The sequence below is a fragment of the Manis pentadactyla genome, chromosome 3 (genome assembly GCF_030020395.1).
Source record: "Manis pentadactyla isolate mManPen7 chromosome 3, mManPen7.hap1, whole genome shotgun sequence".
Classification (NCBI taxonomy): Eukaryota; Metazoa; Chordata; class Mammalia; order Pholidota; family Manidae; genus Manis; species Manis pentadactyla.
The window spans coordinates 63,829,294-63,853,178 of NC_080021.1; the positions used below are offsets into that span (position 1 = coordinate 63,829,294).

Here is a 23,885-nt window from a genome sequence, read left to right on the forward strand (position 1 = left end):
GCTGGGCAGCTACGCGCAGACAGGGTTTCTGCTTCCTGCCCGGCTGCTATGGAGTTAATCTCCGCTGTTGCTGTGGGCGTGGCCTGGTTCGGACCTTTGCTCCAAAGTGGTGGAGTCGCGTTGGAGCAGGAGCTGCCGGGAGGCTATTTATCTCCGTAAGGGGCCTCCCTGTTCCCTGCAGCCCAGGGGTTAGGGTGCCCAGAGATCCCCGGATTCCCTACCTCTGGATTAAGTGACCCACCCTGCCCCTTTAAGACTTCCAAAAAAACAAAACAACGACCACCAAAAAAAAAAAAAAGAAAAATTTTTTTAATTAAAAAAAAAAAAATGTTTTTAATTAAAAAAAAATAAAATAAAATAAAAAGGTGGTCGTTCGTTTTTCTTTATTCTCCGGTGCCAGCCTCAGGCCTCTGCTCACCGGTCTTTCTGCCCTGTGTCCCTAGTATTGGGGTCCCTATCCCTTTAAGACTTCCAAAAAGCGCTCGCCAAAACAAAACAGCAAAAAAGCAAAAAAAAAAAATGGTCGCGTGCTTTTCTTATGTCCTCTGGCGCCCGGCCTCCAGTGCCCGCTCACTGTTCTTGCTGCCCTGTTTTCCTAGTATTGAGCGCCCTGCACTCTGGCCCGGATGGCTGGGGCTGGGTGTTCGGCAGCCCTGTGCTCCGTCTCCCTCCCGCTCTGCCTATTCTTCTCCCACCAGGAGCTGGGGGGAGGGGCGCTCGGCTCCCGCGGGGCCGGGGCTTGTATCTTACCCCCTTCGCGAGGCGCTGGGTTCTCTCAGGTGCGGATGTGGTCTGGATATTGTCCTGTGTCCTCTGGTCTTTATTCTAGGAAGGGTTGTCTTTGTTATATTTTCATAGATATATGTGGTTTTGGGAGGAGATTTCCGCTGCTCTACTCACGCCGCCATCTTCTGCCCCTCCTCTATATATATTTTCTTTTTTTAAAAAATTTTTTATTAAGGTATGATTGACATACACTCTTATGAAGCTTTCACATGAAAAAACAATGTGGTTACTACATTTACCCATATTATCAAGTCCCCACTTATACCCCAATGCAGTCACTGTCCATCAGTGCAGCAAGATGCCACAGATCTACTATGTCCCTTCTCTGTGCTACACTGTTCTCCCCATGATTCCCCCGCACCACATGTACTAAACATAATACCCCTCAGTCCCATTCTCCCTCCCTCCCCACCAGCCCTCCCACACCCCTCCCCTTTGGTAACCACTAGTTCATTCTTGGTCCAGGTATATTTTCACATGTGTTTATAGTATTACATAAATGATATCTTAATCACTGTTTTTACTGTGGACTAAACTTTACATTTTTGAATGCTAGAGAGAAGAACACATTGCTTCATTGTTTTAAGAAATTCCTGTCTACTAAAGCAAGTATCATTAATTTTGTATTTTAATCTTGTCAGGTCAAGGTAGGCAGTGAAGTTGCTACTGGAACAGGACCTAATAAAAAGATAGCCAAAAAAAATGCCGCAGAAGCGATGCTGTTACAGCTTGGTTATAAAGCGTCCACTGGTCTTCAGGATCAGCTTGACAAGGTGAGAGTTAAGTTTATATGCATGGGTCCTATCCTGTCAGAATATCAAATGATGATTAGATTCTGTTCCAACATTCCTTGCCTCTGAATAATGTCTTAACTGGTGTTAAAGTAGACGTCAAGCTTTAATTTCTCTCTAAGTCAGTACTTTATATCTTTAAAGATAGATTCTCAAGGTATAAAATAACATCTGTTTATGGGATCAAGATGAAATATTAATTATAGTAATAAATCAGCAAATACTAAAATTTTATTGTATGGTTGTAATATTTTATAAAATATCAATTTAATAATTTTAAGCATTTTAACTGATGATTTATTCCATGTAGACAGTTTTAATTTGTGCTTAAGAACAGAAGTTGTTTGCTTTTATTTCGGTAATACAGCTGAAAACTCTGGAAATAAGATCCTGAATTATCCCTTTTGGGCAAAAACTATATTGGACAGACACTCCATAAACTAATTTTTCTGTTTACTTTATATTTAAAGGTAAACTCAGAGGGTGTTTATTTTCTGCCAAGATTTATGTTCATGGTCCCCTGTTTCTTCTGCAGCAGTTAATGACATCATTAACACCTACCTCTGTTGTAAGAAAAGCAGAGAACCCTGAATTCAGGACTTGGCAGATAATTTGGGAGGAACTGGCTTGATTTCATTTTGTATTAAATTATCATTTTATCTATGCATATAGAAACTTTTTACTAAACATTTTGTTTGTATGAAAATTCACAAAACAGGCTTAATAATTATATCTGTCAAAAGCAGAATGCTTTTTTCCATGCCATTCTCTCATATAAGATTCTGTTTCAGAAATACGTTGTTTCTACAGGAGCACAGTTCTGAAGAAAATCATGTATTAAATAACATTTAGATGTAATTAAGGAAACTGTGAATAACTAGGCAGTTATTTTGAGTGATTAAAAAATTATTTGTCTGTGTGGTATTGCTAAAGATTTCAATTCTGTTTTTATAACCTGGCTAGTCAATGCTTTTTCTTCTTTTAGAAGTGTTTGTAACATGAAACCTCACATGTGTTCACGTTTTGGTAGTTCTTACATTATGATATGTTGTTTTAACACGTTTATACTGACTTAAAACTGGTGAGTGATGTATAAAAATATGTCAGAATAAATCTCCTCATAGACATTTATTTGTATGTTAAGTGAAAACAAAACAGAATAAAAAACCAGTATTAATTTCATTAATTCAAAAAACATTTTTTGCATACCCACTATTATTAGTCAAGGTTCACCAGAGAAACAAGAGCCCAACAGGATACATGTATATGTGTGTGTGTGTGTGTGTGTGTATGTGTACATATACATACATACCCACATCATACACAGAGACTTATTTTAAGGAATTGCCCCATGTAGTTGTGGTGGGCTTGGCTAATTCAAAGTATGATGAGAAAACCAGCAGGCTAGAGACTGGGAAAGAGTTGGAATTTGAGGCCATATGTAGTCTGCTGGGTAGTTCCCTGTTGCTTCAGGGGAGGTGAGCTTTTTCTTCTAGTCTGGGCATCAGCTAGGCTTACCCACATTATGGAGAGCAGTCTGCTGTACTCAAAGTTCAATGATTTAAATATAAATCTCTTCCAAAACACCCTCACTGAAAAACCCAGAATAATGTTTGAGCAAATGTGTGGGCACGGTAGCACAGACAAGTTGACACATAAAATTAACCATCACAGCCAGTGTACACCGAACACTATCACTGAAGGTAAATATGTAACTGAAACTTGGTTCCTGCACTCAAGGAACTGACCAGTAAGTGTTAGAGTTAAGGAGCTTTAATCATATAACAAAAGTTATAGTATCCTGGCACCTAGAGAACATGAGGCTGAATCTGGAAGGTCAGGAATAGCTGAGACTCCTGTTTTTATGTGATATAGAGAGCTTGAGGAATTATTAATCTAAGATTTGAACATTAAAGTGACTTGATCTGGTTAGCATTGTTCAAAAGACAATCCTGTAAGTAATGTAGTGAATGGCTTTGAGTGGATGGGACTGAAGGCAGGGAGGCTGGTTAGGCTAGTGAAATTGTTCAAGTAAAAGATACTAAAGTTTTGAACTAAGGAGGAGGTAGTAGAGAGGAGAGAGGAAAAATACCAGGGATATTTCTGAAATGTAAGTGATGAGATTTCAGTAGCAGATAATATGCGTGGTGGGGGGGCAGGAGGGAGGAGGAGGAAAGAATATCTGCAAAGTGGAGGAGAGAGTAACTTTATGAAATAAGTGGCAGTCATGCCACTGAGAGGTCATGGAGGAGGAGGACTGAACACATTGATTTGTCAACAAGATCTTTGGTGTGTTAAAAGCAATTTTAAAGACCTGCAAAAGCAGTTTTTTAAAAGGTATAAAGAAAGAAAACAAGATATGTATATGCTTAAGAGAATTCAGATAGCACAAGAGAGTAAACAATGAAAAAATGTTAGTCTCACTTCACTGAGGTCCTCTGTCTCTTCCTAAAGGCATATCAGCTCCCACAGTGAATGAATATTTGCACAGCATGTAGATTAGTGCTTGAAATACAGTGGATATTATATAAGGACTTGCGAAGTAAAAATAAAATAAATATCCTTTCAGAGATAGTCTATGTATATACACTAATATACTCCTTTTTTAAAAATTTAGATTTATTGAAGTGCAGTTCAGTGATTTTTGACAAATATGTGTGTGTGTACACTCATTAACTACCACAGTTTAGATTTTTAACATTTCTGTTACTCCAAAAAGTTCCTTTGTGCCATTTGTACTTTTTTATTTCGGTTGTTTTCAGTTTGAACCTATTATAAAGCAGTTATAAACACTCATATATGTCTTTATATGTACATATCCCTCTAGTGTATTCCATATATACATGTTTGTTTAATAAGTACATGTATGGATTTATACAAAACTGTAAAAATATTTTCCAGAGAGGTTGCTCCTTGCTGCATTCCCACCAGCAACGTTTGAGAGTTCTGATTATTCCACATCTTTTCCAGCTCTCGATATTATCAGATTTGATAGCTTTGATCATACTTGTAGGTGTATAATGTTATCTCATTGGATTTAAATTTTTATTTCCCTAGTAACTAGTAATGTTCAGTATTTTATCGTATTTCCCACTCATATCTCTTCCTTTAAGTGTCTGTTCAAAACTTCTGTTTTTAAAAATTGGATGCTTTGCTTTCTTATTACTGAGTTGTGAGAGTTCATTGTATGTTTTGTATCAAGCTCTTTATCAGATAAAGGATTCGCTTCCTTCTCCTGCCTTTCCCTCCCCTTCCTTCTGGTCCTCTCCTCTCCTCCTTTTCCACATAGGTTATCCAGTTGTTCTAGTACCATTTGTTTGAAAGATTAATACTTTGCTCCATTGAATTCCCTTAATAACATTGTTGAAAATTATTGACCACATATGTGTAGGTCTGTTTCTAGGTTCTCTGTTCTGTTCCATTAATCTATATGTCTATCTTTAAGCTGTTACAACTGTTTAGAGAATGTAGCTTTTTTAGTAATGTTGGGATAAGATAAAGAAAACTCCATCTTTGTTTTTCTTTTTAAAAATTGTTTTGGTGAGCCTAGAACCTTTGCATTTTCATATAAATTTAGAATCAATTTCTACACACACACACACACACACACACACACAAAAAGCCCAGTTGGGACTTTTCTTTGAGACTATGTAAAATATATAGATCAGTTTCACATAAATTGTTATTTTAAGAATATTGAATCTTCTGATTCACGAACAAGGTCTAGCTTTCCATTTAGTCAGTTAGAAATATGTCCGAATAATGTTGAATGGAAGTGGTTGCTTGTTCTCAGATATCCTTACCTTTTTCCCTATCTTATGGGAAACCATTTTTTTTCACCATTGTATATCATGATGATTTTTTAATAGATGCTCTATATCAGTATGATATTTCCCTTTATTCCTGCTTTGTTGAGAGGGATTTTTTTCCTTTAATTATCAATGAATGCTTTCTCTGTATCTATTGAGATTCTCATATGATTTTTGTTTAGTTTGCTAACATGGTGACTTTCTTTGATGGACTTATTAAATTTACATAATATATATATGACAAAAAATACCATTTTAACCATTTTTAGGTGTACATTTCAGTGGCATTAGGCACATTCACAGTGTTGTATAACCATTACTGCTCTCCATTTCCAGAATGTTTTCATCATCCCAGATGATGTACCTACCAAACACTAACTTCTCATTTTCCCTCTCCCCAGCCCCTGGTAACCTGTTTTACTTTCTGTCTTCATGAATTTGCCTGTTGTAGGAACCACATAAAAATAGAATCGTTCAGTATTTGTCTTTTTTTGTTTGGCTTCTTTTACTTAGCATAATGTTTTCAAGGTTCATCCATATTGTAGCATGTATTAGAATTTCATTCTGTTTAAAGGCTGAATAATATTCCATTGATGGATTTATCACATTTTGTTTATCCATTCGTCTCTTGATGGACATTTGGGTTATTTTCAATTTTTGGCTATTTTGAATAATGCAACTATGAACATTGGTGTACAAGTATCTGTTTTAGGTCCCTGCTTTCAGTTCTTTACAGTATATACCTGGACGTGGAATTGCTGGATAGTATGATAATTCTGTGTTTAATATTTTGAGCATTTGCCATATTCTTTTCCATAGTGGTTGTACCATTTTATATTCCCACCAGCAATATGCAAGGGTACCAGTTTTTTTACTCCTTGCCAACACTTGGGGTGTGCATGCATATGAGTGTGTGTGTGTTTTGTTTTATTTTTTAAATAATAACCATTCTAATGGATGTCAAGTGGCATTGATTGATTTTTGAATTTTGAACTAGCTTGCATGACTGGCATAAACCCCATTTGGTCATGGTGTGTTACCTGTATTTTAATATATATATGGAATATACTCGATAATATATATATATTTTTTTTTATTGAAGGGTAGTTGACACACAGTATTACATTAGTTTCAGGTGTACAACACAGTGATTCAACATTTATATACATGATAATTCTAGGTACCAGCTATCACCATACCAAGTTGTTACAATATTTTGACTATATTCCTTAGGCTATACATTACATCCCGGTTACTTATTTATTTTACAATTGGAAGTGTGTTTATATATATATATATTTTTTTTTTTTTTGTGAGGGCATCTCTCATATTTATTGATCAAATGGTTGTTAACAACAATAAAATTCTGTATAGGGGGATCAATACTCAATGCACAATCATTAATCCACCCCAAGCCTAATTTTCGTCAGTCTCCAATCTTCTGATGCATAACGAACAAGTTCTTACATGGAGTACAAATTCTTACATAGTGAATAAGTTACATGGTGAACATTACAAGGGCAGTCATCACAGAAGCTTTCGGTTTTGTTCATGCATTATGAACTATAAACAGTTCAAATATGAATATTCATTTGATTTTTAAACTTGATTTATATGTGGATACCACATTTCTCTCTTTATTATTATTATTTTTAATAAAATGCTGAAGTGGTAGGTAGATACGAGATAAAGGTAGAAAACAGAGTTTAGTGTTGTAAGAGAGCAAACGTAGATGATCAGGTGTGTGCCTGTAGACTATGTGTTAATCCGAGCTAGACAAGGGCAATAAACATCCATGTATGCAGAAGATTTCTCTCAGAACATGAGGGGTGAGGTTCTAAGCCTCACCTCTGCTGATCCCCATTTTCTCACCTGATGGCCCCCTGCGACTGTGCCTGTCTTAGGTTGTTCCTCCCTTGAGGAATCTTACCTGGCTCAGGCTAACCAGTCATCTTCCGGGGCCATACAGGGAAATGTTAAGTTGGTAAGTGAGAGAGAAGCCTTATTGTTTGAAAAGGTTTGCTTTTTTACTTCTTTGCATATTTATGCCCTGTGGCTTCTATGCCCAGCATTTGTCTTGAAGTGTCTTTACCACTTGGAAGAATTATGATACTCGGTAAATTTGATATGAGGCACGAATTCTATTTAAGGGTTGTAATTAGGAAGGAAGAAGAAAAGCTATAGAAGTAGCAGGCGGCAGAAAACATGGGAAGATTGATTATTTCTTTGACATATCTTCTTGTAGAGTAAATTCAGCATGTATAGGTTTTAAGCTACTACTTAAATTGCGCACACACATTAACATAATAGGAGTATAGTTACATAACCAAAGCATACCTGTAATTGCCATCCATCTCCAGTGAAACCAAGAAAACCAGTTAGGCCCCTTAGGCATTTGTGAAAACTTATCTATGATATGGTGGATATTGTCCAACTGAGCTTGAACAATCTGAGAGAAATCAAACAAATTTAAACAACCCATTCCTGGGGACTGTTCACATCCCATATGTTCTTTTAACAGTAAATAGTCTGTAGTTGTAAGATTTTGGAGTGCTACAATTTGCACTTCTCCTAATTCTTGGTTGAGTTCCAACAGTATAGATCCAGTCAAATTTGTTGTTTTACTGTATGCACAGGCGAGCTTAGATATCTCCTTCATCATTCCCATGGCAAGTTCAGGAACTGGTGGGATGAGTGCATCTACACCTGTGGCAGTGCGTGGATCTTTGTTGGGGTTTTTTGCTGATCATCTTCTGTCATGAGTCTTCCCGAGAGTGCTGATGTTGGAAGTTCTTTTTCATATTGTATCTTAGTTCATTTTCGGGGTAGGCCAATTAGGCTTTGATCCTCTGTATAAACACAAACAGACCCTTTGCCTACACTTTTATATGCCCTTTATATCATTGTGTAGGACTCATTAGAGGTCACCACATAGGAACTGCTTTTTTTTTTTTTATCATTAATCTACACTTACATGACGAATACTTTGTTTACTAGGCTCTCCCCTATACCAGGTCCCCCCTATATACTCCTTTACAGTCACTGTCCATCAACGTAGCAAAATGTTGTAGAATCACTACTTGTCTTCTCACTCGATAATATTTTTAAAAGATTTTTATGGCTATGTGTGTGAGAGATACTGATCTATTTTTTGTTGTTGTTGTAATATCTGTGTCTGGTTTTAGTATCAGTATCAGGGTAATGCTGGGGCTTCATATAATAAGTTTGCAAGTATCCCTTCCTTTTCCATAATCTGGTTCTAATTTACTCAGTTGGGTAACTCACATTATGTTGGGTCTACTTATATATGTTGGGTATAATTTACCAGTGAAGCCATCTGGGCTTAGAATTTTCTCTGTGGAAAGATTTTAACTACAAATTGGTTTTAAAATAATAGATACAGGGCTATTCAGATTATCTTTTTCTACTTGAGTAAACTTTGTCAGTTTGAATCTTTAAAATAATTTTATCTGAGCTATTAAATTTATTGGTATAAAACAACATTCCCTTCTTTCCTAATATAAGAATATAATGGTTTATGTTTCTCTTTAAGCAGCGATTTAGTTCTGTCCCACAAATTTTGACAAGTTGAGTTTATTTCAATTCAGAATATTCTAATTTCCCTTTGAATTTCTTCTTTTAAGTACTATAAACTTTCTGATTTTTACTTTTATTATAAAATGTTAATGTCTCCAATTATAAATTTGGATTTGTCGACTTAGAGTTTTATCAACTTCATTTTATGTACTTTGATGCTATGTTGTTACATGCATACATATTTAGGTGTTTTTTTTTGTATTTGACTACTTATTATGTGACTTTTTTCTCTCTATCCCTGGCAATATTTCGCATTCTGAAATTTTGCTTTGTTTGATATTAATATCACCACTCCAGTTCTGTTTTGATTAGCGTTTGCATGAAGTATTTTTCTTATTGTTTACTTTTAGCCTATCTGTGTCTTTTTATTTAAGTTGGTTTCTTTTAGAAAGCATCTAGTTGGGACTTGCTTTTTAAAATCTAATTTAACAGTCTCTGCCTTTTAGTTGGGGGTGGTTAGATGATTTGCAGTTATTATGGTTATTGATAATGGTTGGATTTAAATCTACCACATACTAGTTGTTTTTATTTATTTCATTTACTCTTTATTCATTTTTTTAACTCTAATGTTGGTCATATGTTTCACTTCTATGTTGCTGTGACCTCTTATTTTGGTCATAAATTTTATTTCTATATTAGTATAAAATTCACAATTCATTATTACTGATTTTGCTTTATATAGTTAATTATCTTTGTACGTGGTTGAAATCAGGAAAATGTCTCATATTTACCCTCATTTTTACCATTTTCAGTACTCTTCATTCATGCTGGTCTTTTTTCTGGTACCATACTCCTCCTTGTAGGACTTCCTTTAATATTTCATGTATTAGCAGGTTTAATGAAGAAGTCTTCTCTTCATTTTCATTTTTGCAAGTTACTGTCTAGATACAGGATTTTTGGTTTCTTTGGAGCTTTACAAGATCTTGTTCCATAAATTTTTCCTTTTTCATTATCAGCAGTCTGACTATGATGTGTCTAAATTTGATTCTTTTCATTCTTCCTTCATTACTCCTTCTCTTCTGCCCTCTCTCCCCTCCTTTCTGTTTTTCTGTTTTTCCTTTCTCTTTTTATTTCTCTTCTTCCTCCCTGTCTTCCTTTTCTAGTTTTCCTGCTTAGTGGCCTCTGAACGTACTGGATCTGTGATTTGTTATTATTTAGTTATTTTGTCAAATCTCAGTAGTTCTCTTTTCAAATATTTCTTGTTCTCTCTCTTTTGGAGTTCCCAGTTACATATTTGTTAGACCATTGGCATTGTCTTACAGCTCCAGGATTTTCTGTTCCTTTTTGTTTTTCACTCTGTGTGTGTCTCAGTTTGAGTAATTTCTTTTTGTTTATCTGCAACCTTACTGATTATTTCTTCAGCTGTGTCCATCTGTTAATAATGACATCAACATTAATTTTCATCTGTGATTTTTTTTTTCCCCCCTAGGGTTTCCATTTACTTTTGTTCTGTGGTTTCTATTTCTTTGCTGAAATTCCCCATATATTTATGCATGTTGCCCACCTTTTACCCTAGATCTTTTAACCTATTAATCATAGTTATTGTAAAATTGGTTTCTTAGAGTTCTAGCATCTGGGGTCATCTCTGGGTCCTGTTTTGCTGATTTCTTTATTTTTTGATAATGGTTTATTTCTTCTGGCAGTTTTGAGGGTCTCATAATTTTTGAATGAGTGTTAAAAATTATGTATTGAGAAACAGGGTGAGTTAAATAGTATTTATGTTGAGAAATACACTTACTCTTCTTCTGTCAGACTGTTAATATAGAGGGTGGGGTGGCATCAGTGTAGTTAGTAACTGAGCTCATTTTGGCTTTTGTGTGGCTATAGTCACTACCAACTTCACATTCCTTTAGTAGTAGTGTTTTGTGTGGGGTAAGGTTTAGGGAGAGTTTCCTACAGAGTTCTGCCGCCCTCAGGTCTGAAGTCTTTTCTTCACAGTACTGTGGAGTGAGGCCTGCCTGTGTTCTCTGTAATCAACTGCTGTTGCTTATTGTGTGATTATAGAATTGTCATGGATGTGGGGGGCATATAGTTCTTCATTTTCCTGTCCAGCTTCTTTCTCGGGCAGCCTCTGTGTGTCTGGACCTCAGGGGAGTTTTTCTCAATGTTTCTGCCTTCTTCCCCATGGTAGCCAAACTTTACTTTGGATCTGCGGTGGTGTTATGTTCAAAAAAGTTTCCTGCCCCTTTGCTAGAATTTTCAGACCTCTGCTTTCTATTGGTGGAGGGCCTGTCTCTCACGAGGGTTTTCTACTCCCTTTTTTCCCCAGGGGCTGGTTGGTTTTGCCTCTGTTCCTTTTCCAGAAGCAGTGAATGTTTGCTTGAGCCTTTGGGGCAACAGAATTTCTTACCTCTACCCAAGAGGCAGTGGGATTTGTTTCTCCCCTTTCTTTAGTGCTTGGTATTTGCTAGTTATATTTGTTATTTGATAATTTGCTTAGTATGAGACAAGAATGTAGAGAAGTGTGTTCCATGCCTTTCCATCAGTGGCAGACTTTTTCGCCTGTGGCATACATGCCTGTAATACTGAGTAGGTATTCCATGAATGAGTGACCTGCTGTGTGCATTCTTTGATAAATTGTGTTGGGCATTTGGGTTTCAATCTAGAATTTTCATATACTTGAAAGGTGGGAAATTTCTTCGATTATTTCTTTCCTTCCATTTTTTTCTGGAATACCTGTTAGTTCTATGGGTGATCTTTTGATTCATTCTTCCTTCCTTCCTCCTTCCCTCCTTCCTTCGTACTTTTTCTGTTTCTGTTTCTTTCACTTTTTATTCTGTTTTCTGAGGTTTCTTGAATTTTGTCTTCCAGTCTTGTTTGAAATTTTTTACTTTGGCTGTTTCCCAGAACTTGTCTTCATTCTCAGAATAGTCTTTATTATGGTATCCTACTATTGTGTAATGCACACAATATTTCTTTTATGTCTCTCAGAACTTCTTTTTAAACCTTTTTTTGAAGTTTTATTCTGCTCCCTGCGTTGTCCGTCCCATTCTCTGGACCAGGGCCTGGCTGCGCCCAGATGAGGAAGGAGCCTGGGGATCTGATATTCTAGGATGTCACTTGAGGCCCCATCTCTTTATTTACAGTGTGGCCTGCTGACCCCACCCTCAGCTGCTCCTGATGTCCAGAGTCTCTCTGTTTTAGCCTTTCCTAACAGGAAACTTATTAGGAAATCTGTCTCCTTGGGGTCAGAGAGGCGACCTGGAGATTTCGTAGCACTTTGAAAGACTTCCAAACAGTCCCTCTACGCCTAGTCTTTCAGGCCTTTCAGGATTCGTCTTAGAAGTATCATGTGTGCTTCTAATTCCTGACACTTTCTGGGGTCCTGGGGCACAAATCAGTTTACTCTTTGTAAGTTCTTTGTTGGCGACTCGCTCTGTAGGTTAGGTTTCAGCCTATTGACATCTGCTATGTTAGTTAGAACTTGTTGTTCCAGACCTTGATTGACTTAACTCTTCTACTGTAGACTCCTTTCATTTTTGTGGGGTGGGAAGAGAAGGGAGGGAGAATTTATGGATTATTAATTCAGAGATTTTGGGGAGAAAGAAGAGATTACTCCTTGTGTTCACTCTGTCCTGTTTAAGCAAACCTTTCAGAAGCAGTACCATTAGAGTGTTGAGGTAGAAATCAGAGAGCCGTAGGATTGATATTGAGTTGGAGGTGAAAAATTAGCCATAGGGAATATAATCTAATATTTAAATAACAGTGATTATTAATAGTAGGAGAAGAAAGAAAGAATGAAATGCTAAATTTATTACTACCAACTTTAACTGAGTCCTCAAATACCAGAGAATCTGCATTCTTCTCATCACTGGCTCTTTCCCTCCCTAAAGTGACTTACTCCTTACTGTATACACTTTCCTCAAATGTAAAACCCACTTCAATCAGCTATCCTCTCATTCTGTGATGTTGTGTTCTACTTCAAAGACAGTGTGTAAGTGGGAGTCTCCCCAGGCCTTCTCATCAGCATCTGTCTGCATTTGCAGCATTAGTCTTTTTGTACCCTATTGCAGTAGCAAACTACATGCTAGAATTGTATTTTATGTTTATTTCTGGGTTTAATTTATCCATTTGACATCTGATAACAAAGATAAAATGTTAATAGAAAATATGACTTTTTTTCCTGTATTTTCTAATTCCTAATACCAGCTCCACAAACATAGAACATAATCATTTAAAGTCACTTATTGATTAAAATACTTACTACCTCAAAACATCTGAGTTTCAGAATGTATTTTTCACCAAACGTAGATCAAATCATCTGGCAAAAGTCAGTATATTACAAGGTTACCTAAATTTAGGACTTAGTTTTCCCTTTTTTTGTATGTCATTATCGATGACTCTTATTATAGGACTTTTCTAGAACAAAGTAATATTTTTATTGTTAATTTAACCTCAGGAGTGATAAAGAAGCTCTTTTAGTTGTTTTAGCATGTGTGGTGATTATTACTGTTTACTGTTTGAATAATAATTATTTACTTTTAGCTACCTAGATAGAGCCCATGTTGTATATAATACATATTCTGAATATGAGGCTTCCTTGACTTAAGTTGTAAATTTAAATGAACAGATAAAAGCAGAAGACATAAGAAACAGATTTGAATGTAGACAAAGGAAAGATGATACTGTTCATGTTACTCTTGTGTCCATTGTCCTGGGGTCAGAGATGGTGAACATTAGCAGAATAACTATGTGAGAGACCTTTCCCCTTGCCTAATTGATGAGTTAACATTTTTCTTTTTGAGTAAGTTTGTTTCTCTGGATTTAAACAATTGATTTAATCTTTCAGACAGGGGAAAACAAAGGATGGAGTGGTCCAAAGCCCGGGTTTCCTGAACCAACAAATAATAGTAAGTTTCACTTTTTTGTTAACTACTTTGGTGTTCATCAGTGTTCAGTGATTAGTCTATGATTGGGTATTTATTGGGTCCATTTGGGCCGAGATGCCATGTTAAGTGTTAATGGGAGATGCAAGGAAGTCATGGTGTCTGCTTTCCTGGAACTGACAGAAGACCCAGACACTTTCATCCTTAACATAGTTAAGTGATTGCAGACAGAGTGCCATTTAATCCACAAAGTGATGATTTTTTTTAGAAGTTGTTTTTATTGCAGCATTATTATAATTTAAAGAATCAAAAAAGAAAAGCAATTATCTACAAGCCCATTATACTCCAAAGTAATGCTGTTTTCACAGTTCTAATGCCTTTAGGTACATGTGTTGTTTTCATTTAACATAATAACCATTTTTTATGTTGTGCTGAGTCATTAGAATTTTTAGTGTTTTGTTACACTCACTAATTGAAATATGAGAAATGTAAGAATAAAACTACTCAGAATTTCATTCCAACTATAGTATTATCAGATACCTAAAAATCCACTTCAGTTTATTTTTTTTCCGAAGGTACATGATCAAGCTGTTTGTTATGCATTGGAAGCATAGACATTTTTCTTTAACTTCTTCTCCACTTCTCTCCAAAAGCATCTATTTTCACTGAAGTGACTTTTACTGTAAATCAATGAAATAAAAAAACCTGCCAGTGAAGACCCTCTTGAACTGAAGTCCCCAGTGAAATCAAATCTACCTCATTTCTAACACTATTTCTTTGGAAGCTGAATAAACTGAAATATGTAAAATGTCATAATGAGTGTTCTTCAATATATACATCTTTTGGTGTATAAGGAAATTAGTATCTTAACTCTTATCAAAACATGCTTATGAAAATTGAATTCTTGGATCATCAAAACTAGCCTCTTGAAAAGAATATTTCAGTGAGGTAATGGTATTCATGAGTTACTTTCTGGGAATAATTTAAATAATTTAATACAACTCTGAGCCTTTGCCCTGTATATTATATAAGGGTGACGAATGTGATAGGCTTAGCACATATCCCAAAGAAAAAATGGAATTAGTTGAGGATTCTCAGAGAATTTATGTTTATTTCTTTTGATGTTTGAATATTTGGGTTTATAATTACTTGGTAAGGGAAGCATTAAATTGATTTCAGTTTATGTAAAGTACTTAGCACAGTATCTGTTTCCCAGTAAGCACGTAAATGAATACTGATCTCCTCCAACTCTTCTCCCTTCCTTTCTTTGTAAAAATTATATAATTCTGCATAGGCTTGCAAAAATTCCACTCTTACAATTTCTATCTGTTGTATGTGTTTCACATGTAGATGGTGACCAAAGAATAGATGTAACTTGTATATAATGCAGACTTGGTTCCAGACCATCGCAATACAGTGAATGTCACAAGAAAGCGAGTCAAATGAAGTTTTTGGTTCCCCGGGGCATATAAAAGTTATGTTTACACTATACTGTAATCCATTAAATGTACAGTAGTATTAGGTCTGAAAAACAATGTACATACCATAATTAAGAAATACTTTATTGCTAAAAAATGCTAACCATAGTCTGAGCTTTCAGCAAGCCATAATCATTTTGCTGGTGGAGGGTTTGTCTCAGGGTTGATGGTTGATGACTGATCAGGGTGGTGGTTGCTACAGGTTGGGGTGGCTGTGGCAATTTCTTAAAATAAGACAAAATGAAGTTCGCCAAATCAATGGTCCTTCTTTTCACGAATGATTACTTTGGAGCACATGAGCTGTTTGATAGCATTTTACCCACGGTAGAACTTCTTTCAAAATTGCAGTCAGTTTTTTGAAACTGTCCCTGCTTTATCAACTAGGTTTATGTAATGTTCTAAATCCTTCTTGTCATTTCAACGATCTTCACAGCATCTTCATCAAGAGCAGGTCAAGAAACCACTTTTTTTGCTCATCCACAAGAAGCAACTCCTTGTCCATTCAAGTTTTATCATGATATTGTAGTAATTCAGTCAGTCACCTCTTAAGGCTCCACTCCTAATTCTAGTTCTTATGCTATTTCCACCCCAGCTGCAGTTCCTCCACTGAAGTCTTGAACCCCTCAAAGTCATCCGTGAGGGTTGGAATCAACGTCTTCCAAACTCCTGCTAATATGGATATTTTGACTTCTTCTCATGAATCACCTTGTATATAATGCATACCTTGTATATAATATTCTTTTTAAAAAATTTTTTATTAAGGTATGATTGATATACACTCTTATGAAGGTTTCACATGAAAAAACAATGTGGTTACTACATTTACCCATATTATCAAGTCCCCACCCATACCCCAATGCAGTCACTGTCCATCAGTGCAGCAAGATGCCACAGATCCACTATGTGCCTTCTCTGTGCTACACTGTTCTCCCACGGATCTCCCACACCATGTGTACTAAACATATTGTATATAATATTCTTAATGGCATCTAGAATGGTGAATCCTTTCCAGAAGGTTTTCAAATGGCTTTGCCCAGATCCATCGGAGGAATTACTATCTCTGGCAGTTGCAGCCTTATGAAATGTATTTCTTTAGTAACAATTCTTGAAAGTTAAAATGACTCCTTGATCCATGGGCTGCAGAATAGATATTGTGTTATATCAGGCATGCAAACAACATTTATCTCATTGTACATCTCCATCAGAGCTCTTGAGGTGACCAGGTGCATTGCCAATGAGCAGTAATATTTTGAAAAGAATCTTTTTCGCTGATCAGTAGGGTTCAATAGCAGGCTTCAGATATTCATTAAACAATATTATAAGCAGATATGTTGTCATCCAGGCTTTGTTTTCCCAATTTATAGGGCATAGGCTGAGTATGTTTAGTATCCTTCTTAAGGGCCCTAGGGTTTTTAGAATAGTAAATAAGCATTGGCTTCAACTTAAAGTCACCAGTTGCATTAACCTCTAACAAAAGAGCCAGCCTGTCCTTTGCAGCTTTAAAACTAAGCACTGACTAGGACTGACTTCTCTCTAGCTATGAATGTCATAGATGACATCTTCTTCCAATAGCAGGCTACTTGGTCTGCATTGAAAACCTGTTGTTATAGTGTAGCCACCTCCATTAATGATTTTAGCTAGATCTTCTGGATAACCTGCCGCAGGTTCTCCATCAGCTGCATTGCCTTGCATGTTGATGTTATGGAGACGGCTTCTTTCCTTAAACCTCATGAACTAACCCCTTCTAGCTTGAAACTTTTCTTCTGTAAGTGCCTCACCTCTCTTAGCCTTCATGTCATTGAAGAGAGTTAGGACCTTTCTCTGGATTAGGCTTTGGTTTAAGGGAATGCTGGGGGCTGGTTTGAAATTCTGTCCAGACCACTGAGACTTTATATTAGCAATAAGGCTGTTTTGCTTTCTTATTTTTAAAAATTTTATTAAGGTATTATTGATATACACTCTTATGAAGGTTTCACATAAAAAAACAATGTGGTTACTACATTTACCCATATTATCAAGTCTCCACCCATACCCCAATGTAGTCACTGTCCTTCAGTGTTATAAAATGCCACAGATTGACTATTTGCCTTCTCTGTGCTACACTGATTTCTTCGTGCCCCTGTGGTCCCCCACATCATGTGTACTTAAACATAATACCCCTCAATCCCCTTCTCCCTCCCTCCCACCCGCCCTCCCACACCCCTCCCTCCCACACCCCTCCCCTTTGGTAACCACTAGTCCCTTCTTGGAGTCTCTTAGTCTGCTGCTATTTTGTTCCTTCAGTTTTGCTTCATTGTTACACTCCACATGTTTGCGTTCTTATCATTTGTGTGCTCACTGGAGTAGCACTTTTAATTTACTTCAAGAACTATTCCTTTGCATTCACAACTTGGCTAACAATTTGGCACAAGAGGCCCAGCTTTTGGACTGTCTAGGCTTTTGACATCACTTTTTGACATCAGCTAGCTAACTTTTTGACACTGACCTAGCTTTTGACATTGGCTTTTTTCTCATTTAGCTTAAACATTTCTAGCTTTTGATTTAAAGTGAGAAGTATGCAATTCTTTTTTTTTACCTGAATGCCTAGAGGCCATTGTATGTTATTCATTGGTCTAATTTCAGCATTGTTCTATCTTAGGGAAAGGGAAGCCCAAGCACGGGGAGGGGTGAGGAGTAGCTAGTTGGTGGGGCAATCAGAACCCACATTTACAGACTAAGTTTGCAGTCTTACATGAATGTGGTTTGTGGCCCCCGAGAGCAAGTACAATAGTAACATCAAAGATCATTGATTAGAGTTCACTGTAACAAATACGATAATAATGTAATGAAAAGTTTGAAACATTCAGAGAATTACCAAAATATGAAACAAATACACAAAGTGAACAAATACTGTTAGAAAAATGATGCTGATAGACTTACGCAACACAAGGTTGCCACAAACCTTCAATCTGTAAAAGAAACACAGTATCTGCAAAGTGTAATAAAGAATAAGACAAGTTGTACATACATATAGTTTATGTTTAAATAGTTACTTTTGGCATTGAATGTTTTTTCAAAGAATATAAACATTATGTATTTGGATATGGAAGTTGGATAGTTATTAACTTGACAGTTTTAACATGAAATTACATTATAGATAATATGCAAACTCCATCATTAAACAGATATTTTGGGTTTTAGGTTTATGTGTTTGTTAATGTTTTTTTTTTTAACTTGGCTACAGGATTTTGGAACTCCTTTGCAGGTAGGGGAAGAGTTATCATAGAGAAGCCAGTGAGTTTTAGTGATCAGAAATGTGTAAGAATGCATAAAAGATTTGCTTTGGACATAATATTAGAAGTGGTAAAGCTATTTGAAGCCAGCTTAAAAAGTCACCAAACTCTTAGCACTTTAGGATTTCCTCTGGCCTATAATGGTTCAAATGGAGAAATTGAAGGAGGGATGATCCCTCACCTGTTTCCAATAGTGAGGGGTGAAAAAGCTAATACAAGGTTCTTTCCTATCAGTGCTGGTGGTCCCTGCCTCAGGTTACTGTAGAGGGTTAGGGCAGCCCAGCTCTGAAAAGTTTATGTTTGAATCTCTGAGGTGTAGCTCTAGTGGGGCCCCAGACTCTTCCTGAGCCAGCTTGTTGTTACTGAACTACATTAGGAAAAAGTTGGTCTCTTAGGAATTGATCGCTCAGGTGATAAATCCATTACCTGAAAATTAAATTCATATAGTAATATTTAGGCTAAGTTCTCTTCTACTTCATCAGTTCCTTAAGTTTGAAGTTCTGCCTTAAGTGATTTTTGTCTTGTAAAGAATTACCTGTGTTAGAATTTTGCAGGCAAAGGCTAGAGCAAGGATCTCTCAGGATGACACATTTGGGGGAAGACAGAAATTTAAGATAGGTAGTGCTGGCTCCCTTACCTGACATTATCTGTCCTTGAGCAACTCACTTACATATTCTTATTAAGAGTTATACATACCAGTTTATAATGTGGAGTATCCTCGATTATCTAGCATTTGTAAAATGACTAGCCATCCTTGAGTAATATCTGAAAAGGTAACATATTACTTTGCTAAAAATAGAATGTCATCATAAAGTGACTCTCCTCATTGTTTTCTTTGTTAAAGTCTGTTACTTCACAAGTTGTAGTTAAAAAGATCAAGTTTTTAGCCAACCATTATTTGAATAAGTATTATGAAGTTAACTTGGACTCAGAGTGTATGAAAATTAAAAGAAGGGAATGTAGAATTGGAGAGGGGAAGGAAGACAATTTAAACCTGGCATAGCTAGCCCGTAACTATAAGTAGATGAAAAAGTTAATGCACATCTGCATTTAATTTTTGAAGTGGGAGATATTTTTTTAAAGATTACAGTTATAAGAAACTGCTAACAATTACAACTAAAAAATAATTTAAATGGTTTTGCAAGTGATTGTGATTACATAGCCTTGTCCTGGCTTGATTGCCTGCGGATTTAAAATAAGGGCCTAATTTTTGCATCCTTCTCAGGCTTTCTTCCATTGTACTGACTGCAGCAGACAAAAGTGTGTTTTTACCCTTGAATCACTGTCATTGTCATGTTGAAGTGCAAGCACACATAACTTTGTACTGTGAGTTTTTTGTTAAATTTAGCATGGGGCAGTTTTATGCTTGGCATGCACATAAAGAGCTAGATTTTCACAGATGAATGATAACATGTTTTTTAAAAGATCATGCATTTTAAAGATCTACTGACAGCTCATGGAAACCTTTGTAAAATATTTAGGTATAGTTCAGTTGATAATAATCTTTTTTTGTATTCACATTCCATGTTTCTTATTAATGTAGGGTTTTACTTAAAAACAGGTTCATTGTTTCTTAAAGGTGGATTCTAACTTAATTCAAAATTGGACTAAGCTCAAAGGTATTCGTTGGTATGTGCTGAATCCACCCACTAAAAGATTATTTGGAGGCATTTTTCACATAAATATTTTTCCATTAACCTTTTAAAGAGTTTTATTTAGCCCTGTGAAATATGCTGGCTCTTCTGGGTTCATTAGAGATGACCCAAGACAAATACTTTTGGGGTGGGATAGAGTTCTTATTGACTCTTACTTACCAAAATTTTTGTAACTTTCTTGTTATATCCATATATTATTAAACTGTGTACATACTGAAACTAGGAGACTAAACCATCCCAGTGACATGGCACTAGATAGATTGCATGCTTATTTCCTATATGCTTTGTGCAGTATTTAGGAACACTACTTTGTGTGTGTGTGTGTGTGTGTGTGTGTGTGTGTGTGTGTGTGAGTGTGTGTATGAGGGTTGTACTTTTCAGATAATAGATTAATAAATTATTTTAACTGTTGTAGGAGAGTTACCTGAACAATTTCCTTTTGGGGCTCGCATAACATAAACCACTTTGTAATGAGACGGTTAAATTAGTTGGAACCAATTGGATTTACCTATAAAACGGAGTGATCCAATTTAATTATTTATTTATATACACACACTATATTAGAAATGTAAGAGTAGCTGACTTACAGCATCTGTTTTGAAAAGATGGGTGGATTGCTTGTGCCTAAGCAGCCCAGTCCCCACATGGCCTTTGAACAAAGCCTGGCTCTACAAGTTAAAGGGGCTGTTTCTCTGGAGCAGTTGTGGGACTGGAGGAGGAGGGCGGTGAGACATGTGCATCCTTGTTGCTGTTGCGCCTGCTGAGACTGCAGGTGGCAATGCTGTTCCTTCCCTGAGCAAAGGGAGAAACCTCCAAATGGTCTGGAACGAAACTCTTCTTTCACAGTGGTTGCTGTGTTGGACCTGCCTAAGTGGGGAGAAGCCATAGAGCCCTTTTAATTTGTCAGACTAGGAATCTCTTTTTTTGCCCAGTATATCTTGGGAGATGATAGACAGTGTTAATTAAGTTTGCATCTGTTTCAGTCATACCCTTGAGTTTGTTGTTAAAGATCAGTTCATTTAAGGAAAAAGAATTTGAAACTAGAAAGTAAGTCTTTAATCTGATAACACAGCATATTTTTCTGAAATATTCTCAGGAAAGATTGAATTTAATTTTTCATTATTTTAAAATTTTCCCTGACTCATATTTTTACACACAAAAAAATTTCAGATGATTATTTTTTAAAAAGGTAATTGAGCACTTTAACAATACATATTTTTTTGCAGTTGTGTTCTCTAAGTATAAAAGCAAAAGATAAAATCATAAAGAAAAAAGAGATTTAGGTACATAAAAACTAAAAATGAATACATGGGACAGCCTAAGAAAATAAAAGGTGAATGACAAACAGAGTATATATTGTAGCATACATAGCAATACCTAGAAGTTAATCTAAAAAATAAAGGTAAATATCCCAATAGAAAAATGGCCAAAGGACTTAAGGGGACATTTAAAAAGAGCAGATGTTAAATAATGAAAATTGTTCAGCAGTTAGGAAAATAGAGATTAAAAATAAATGGTATATCATTTCTGATCAATAAAATAATTGGCAAGGATTTAAAAATGATGAGTTCAACAGTTGGGAAACATACAGCTGGTAGGTTGTTAATTAGCACTGCCTTTCTGAAACAAGAATACAAAGCTTAGGCCTATTTATTTCTAAGGTTTAACTAAAAGATATGGAAAAATATAAGAAGTTTTTCCATAATGAACATATACTGGTTTTATAATCAGAAAAAATATACATATTTATTTTTAATTTCTCACAAACCTTGGCCTGAATTATACAATCTTGCAGAATTTAAACAAAAAAGTATATTAAACAGCTAGTGAAGCAGTTATCTATGTACTGAAGTCAACTTGAAAGTCCTTTTGTGACTTTTTAAAAAAAGAAGTGGAAATATGTAGTTTTCTAAGTCTGAATGAAATTTCAGCTTCTGAAATTTCAGTTCCTGAAATTTGGTCTGGAAATCTTAAACATGTGCTCTTTATTTTCAGATCTCTATGGGGATTGAAAAGTGTTTAAAACAAGTATTCTCATAACTGGAACAGAGCATAGTAAAGACACATGTATGAAAGTCCCAGGGATTCAAACTTGAAGTATTAATAACTACTTAATTGATTTTCTTCTGTATCAAAGAAACTCTACAATAAGCATAAGGAAAAAATAATGGTAATGCTCAGAATTACTCATCATCAACTTGTCTAGAAAGATGGAGTTTTGTAACTCCAGTATAGTGTATTAAAATTTGCCAAGAAGTGTTAAACCTACATGTTCTCACTTTTTAAAGAAAAAAATCTAGGTAAGACTTGATACATAATGTAGTTAGCACATACCAGTTATGAAGCATGCTAATACAGTGAGCACTCTCCTTTATCCTCTTCTTGCATATCTCTTGGCCCACCATGCCTCATGCCATCGGAGGTAATCACTCTCTCAGGATTTTATATATAGTCACCCACCTTTATTTCTTATAATTTTATCAAGTAAGTATGATTCCTTAACAGTATTTGTTTGGTTTTCCTTTTTTTTTTAATTTTAGAAAAGTGGCATTATACTGTATATTTTCTGGAAGTTTTTTCTCCTACTTAACATTTTAATTTAAGATTAACTTTTTGAGGGGGTAGGCAAAATCTGTTAAGGGAATAAAGAGGTGCAGCTTTCAATTATAAAATAAACTCAGGGATAAAGTATAGCATAGGGAATATATTCGATAATATCTTTGTCTGATGTAAGGTGATAACCACAGGGTGTGCATTTAATAATGTTTATGATTGTCAAATCACTATGTTATACACCTGAAACCAGTACAATATTGTATACCAACTATACTTCAGTAGCAAACTATTTTTTAAAAGATTAATTAAATTTGTTATGTATGGTATTTTATCCATTTTCCTGTTGATCCCACATTTGGGATATTTTCAGGATTTTGTTACTATAAACAGCATTACTGTGAACATTTTAAAATATGTCTGCTGGTACATATGCATAAGAGTTGCTGGGAATACACCTAGGAGTAGAATTTATGCATTAACAGGGTAACTGTAAGTTCAGATGTACAAGAAATACTAGTTGTTTTGTATTAAGTGGCAGAGCCGGAGAGCCCTTCAAGAGTATCTAGTCCACTATACTGCTAGAAGCAGAAATACTTTTAAATCACTTTTGGACCTTTGATTTCATTTACAATATTTAATTTAGTTGAAGTTTAGTTCAAATTCTACTGTATCACTAATCTTCTTTTTTCTATTTCTACTCATTTTTTTTGAGTGAAAAAACATAAAAAATGCGAAGAGGTGAAAAGTCTCCCTCTACTTTTGTGCTGTTAGCAGTTTCCACCCTGTAAGCAAATAATTTATTATTGGTTAGTTTCTTTTGTATTGTTCCAGAATCTTTTTATACATATACAAGCAAAATCAAATATATATTATTTTTATCCCCTAGCATTTGAAACAGACTATTCTATAATTTTCTCCTTTTACTTAACAGTATATCCTGAAGAACTTTCCATATTGGTATGTATAGGACTTTATTATTATGTAGTCAGTTTCTAACTGATGGGCATTTACACTATTTACTGTATTTTTCTATTACAAATAATCCTGCTATGTAAAACCTCATACATACACCATTTTACATGTGTGCAAGTGTATTTGTTAGATAAATTCCTACA

The 23,885-nt window shown here is 35.6% G+C and overlaps 1 protein-coding gene across 21 annotated transcripts in view; it reads left to right on the forward strand.

The window, feature by feature from the left end:
• STAU2 (staufen double-stranded RNA binding protein 2) overlaps window positions 1–23,885 on the forward strand; it is a 344,484-nt gene that overhangs the window by 151,635 nt on the left and 168,964 nt on the right. For all 21 annotated transcript variants that reach the window (XM_036886315.2, XM_036886314.2, XM_057497970.1 and 18 more), the window contains 2 exons: window positions 1,428–1,559; window positions 13,773–13,833. In XM_036886315.2, coding sequence (XP_036742210.1) covers window positions 1,428–1,559; window positions 13,773–13,833 — 193 coding nt within the window. The remainder of the gene's footprint in view (window positions 1–1,427; window positions 1,560–13,772; window positions 13,834–23,885) is intronic.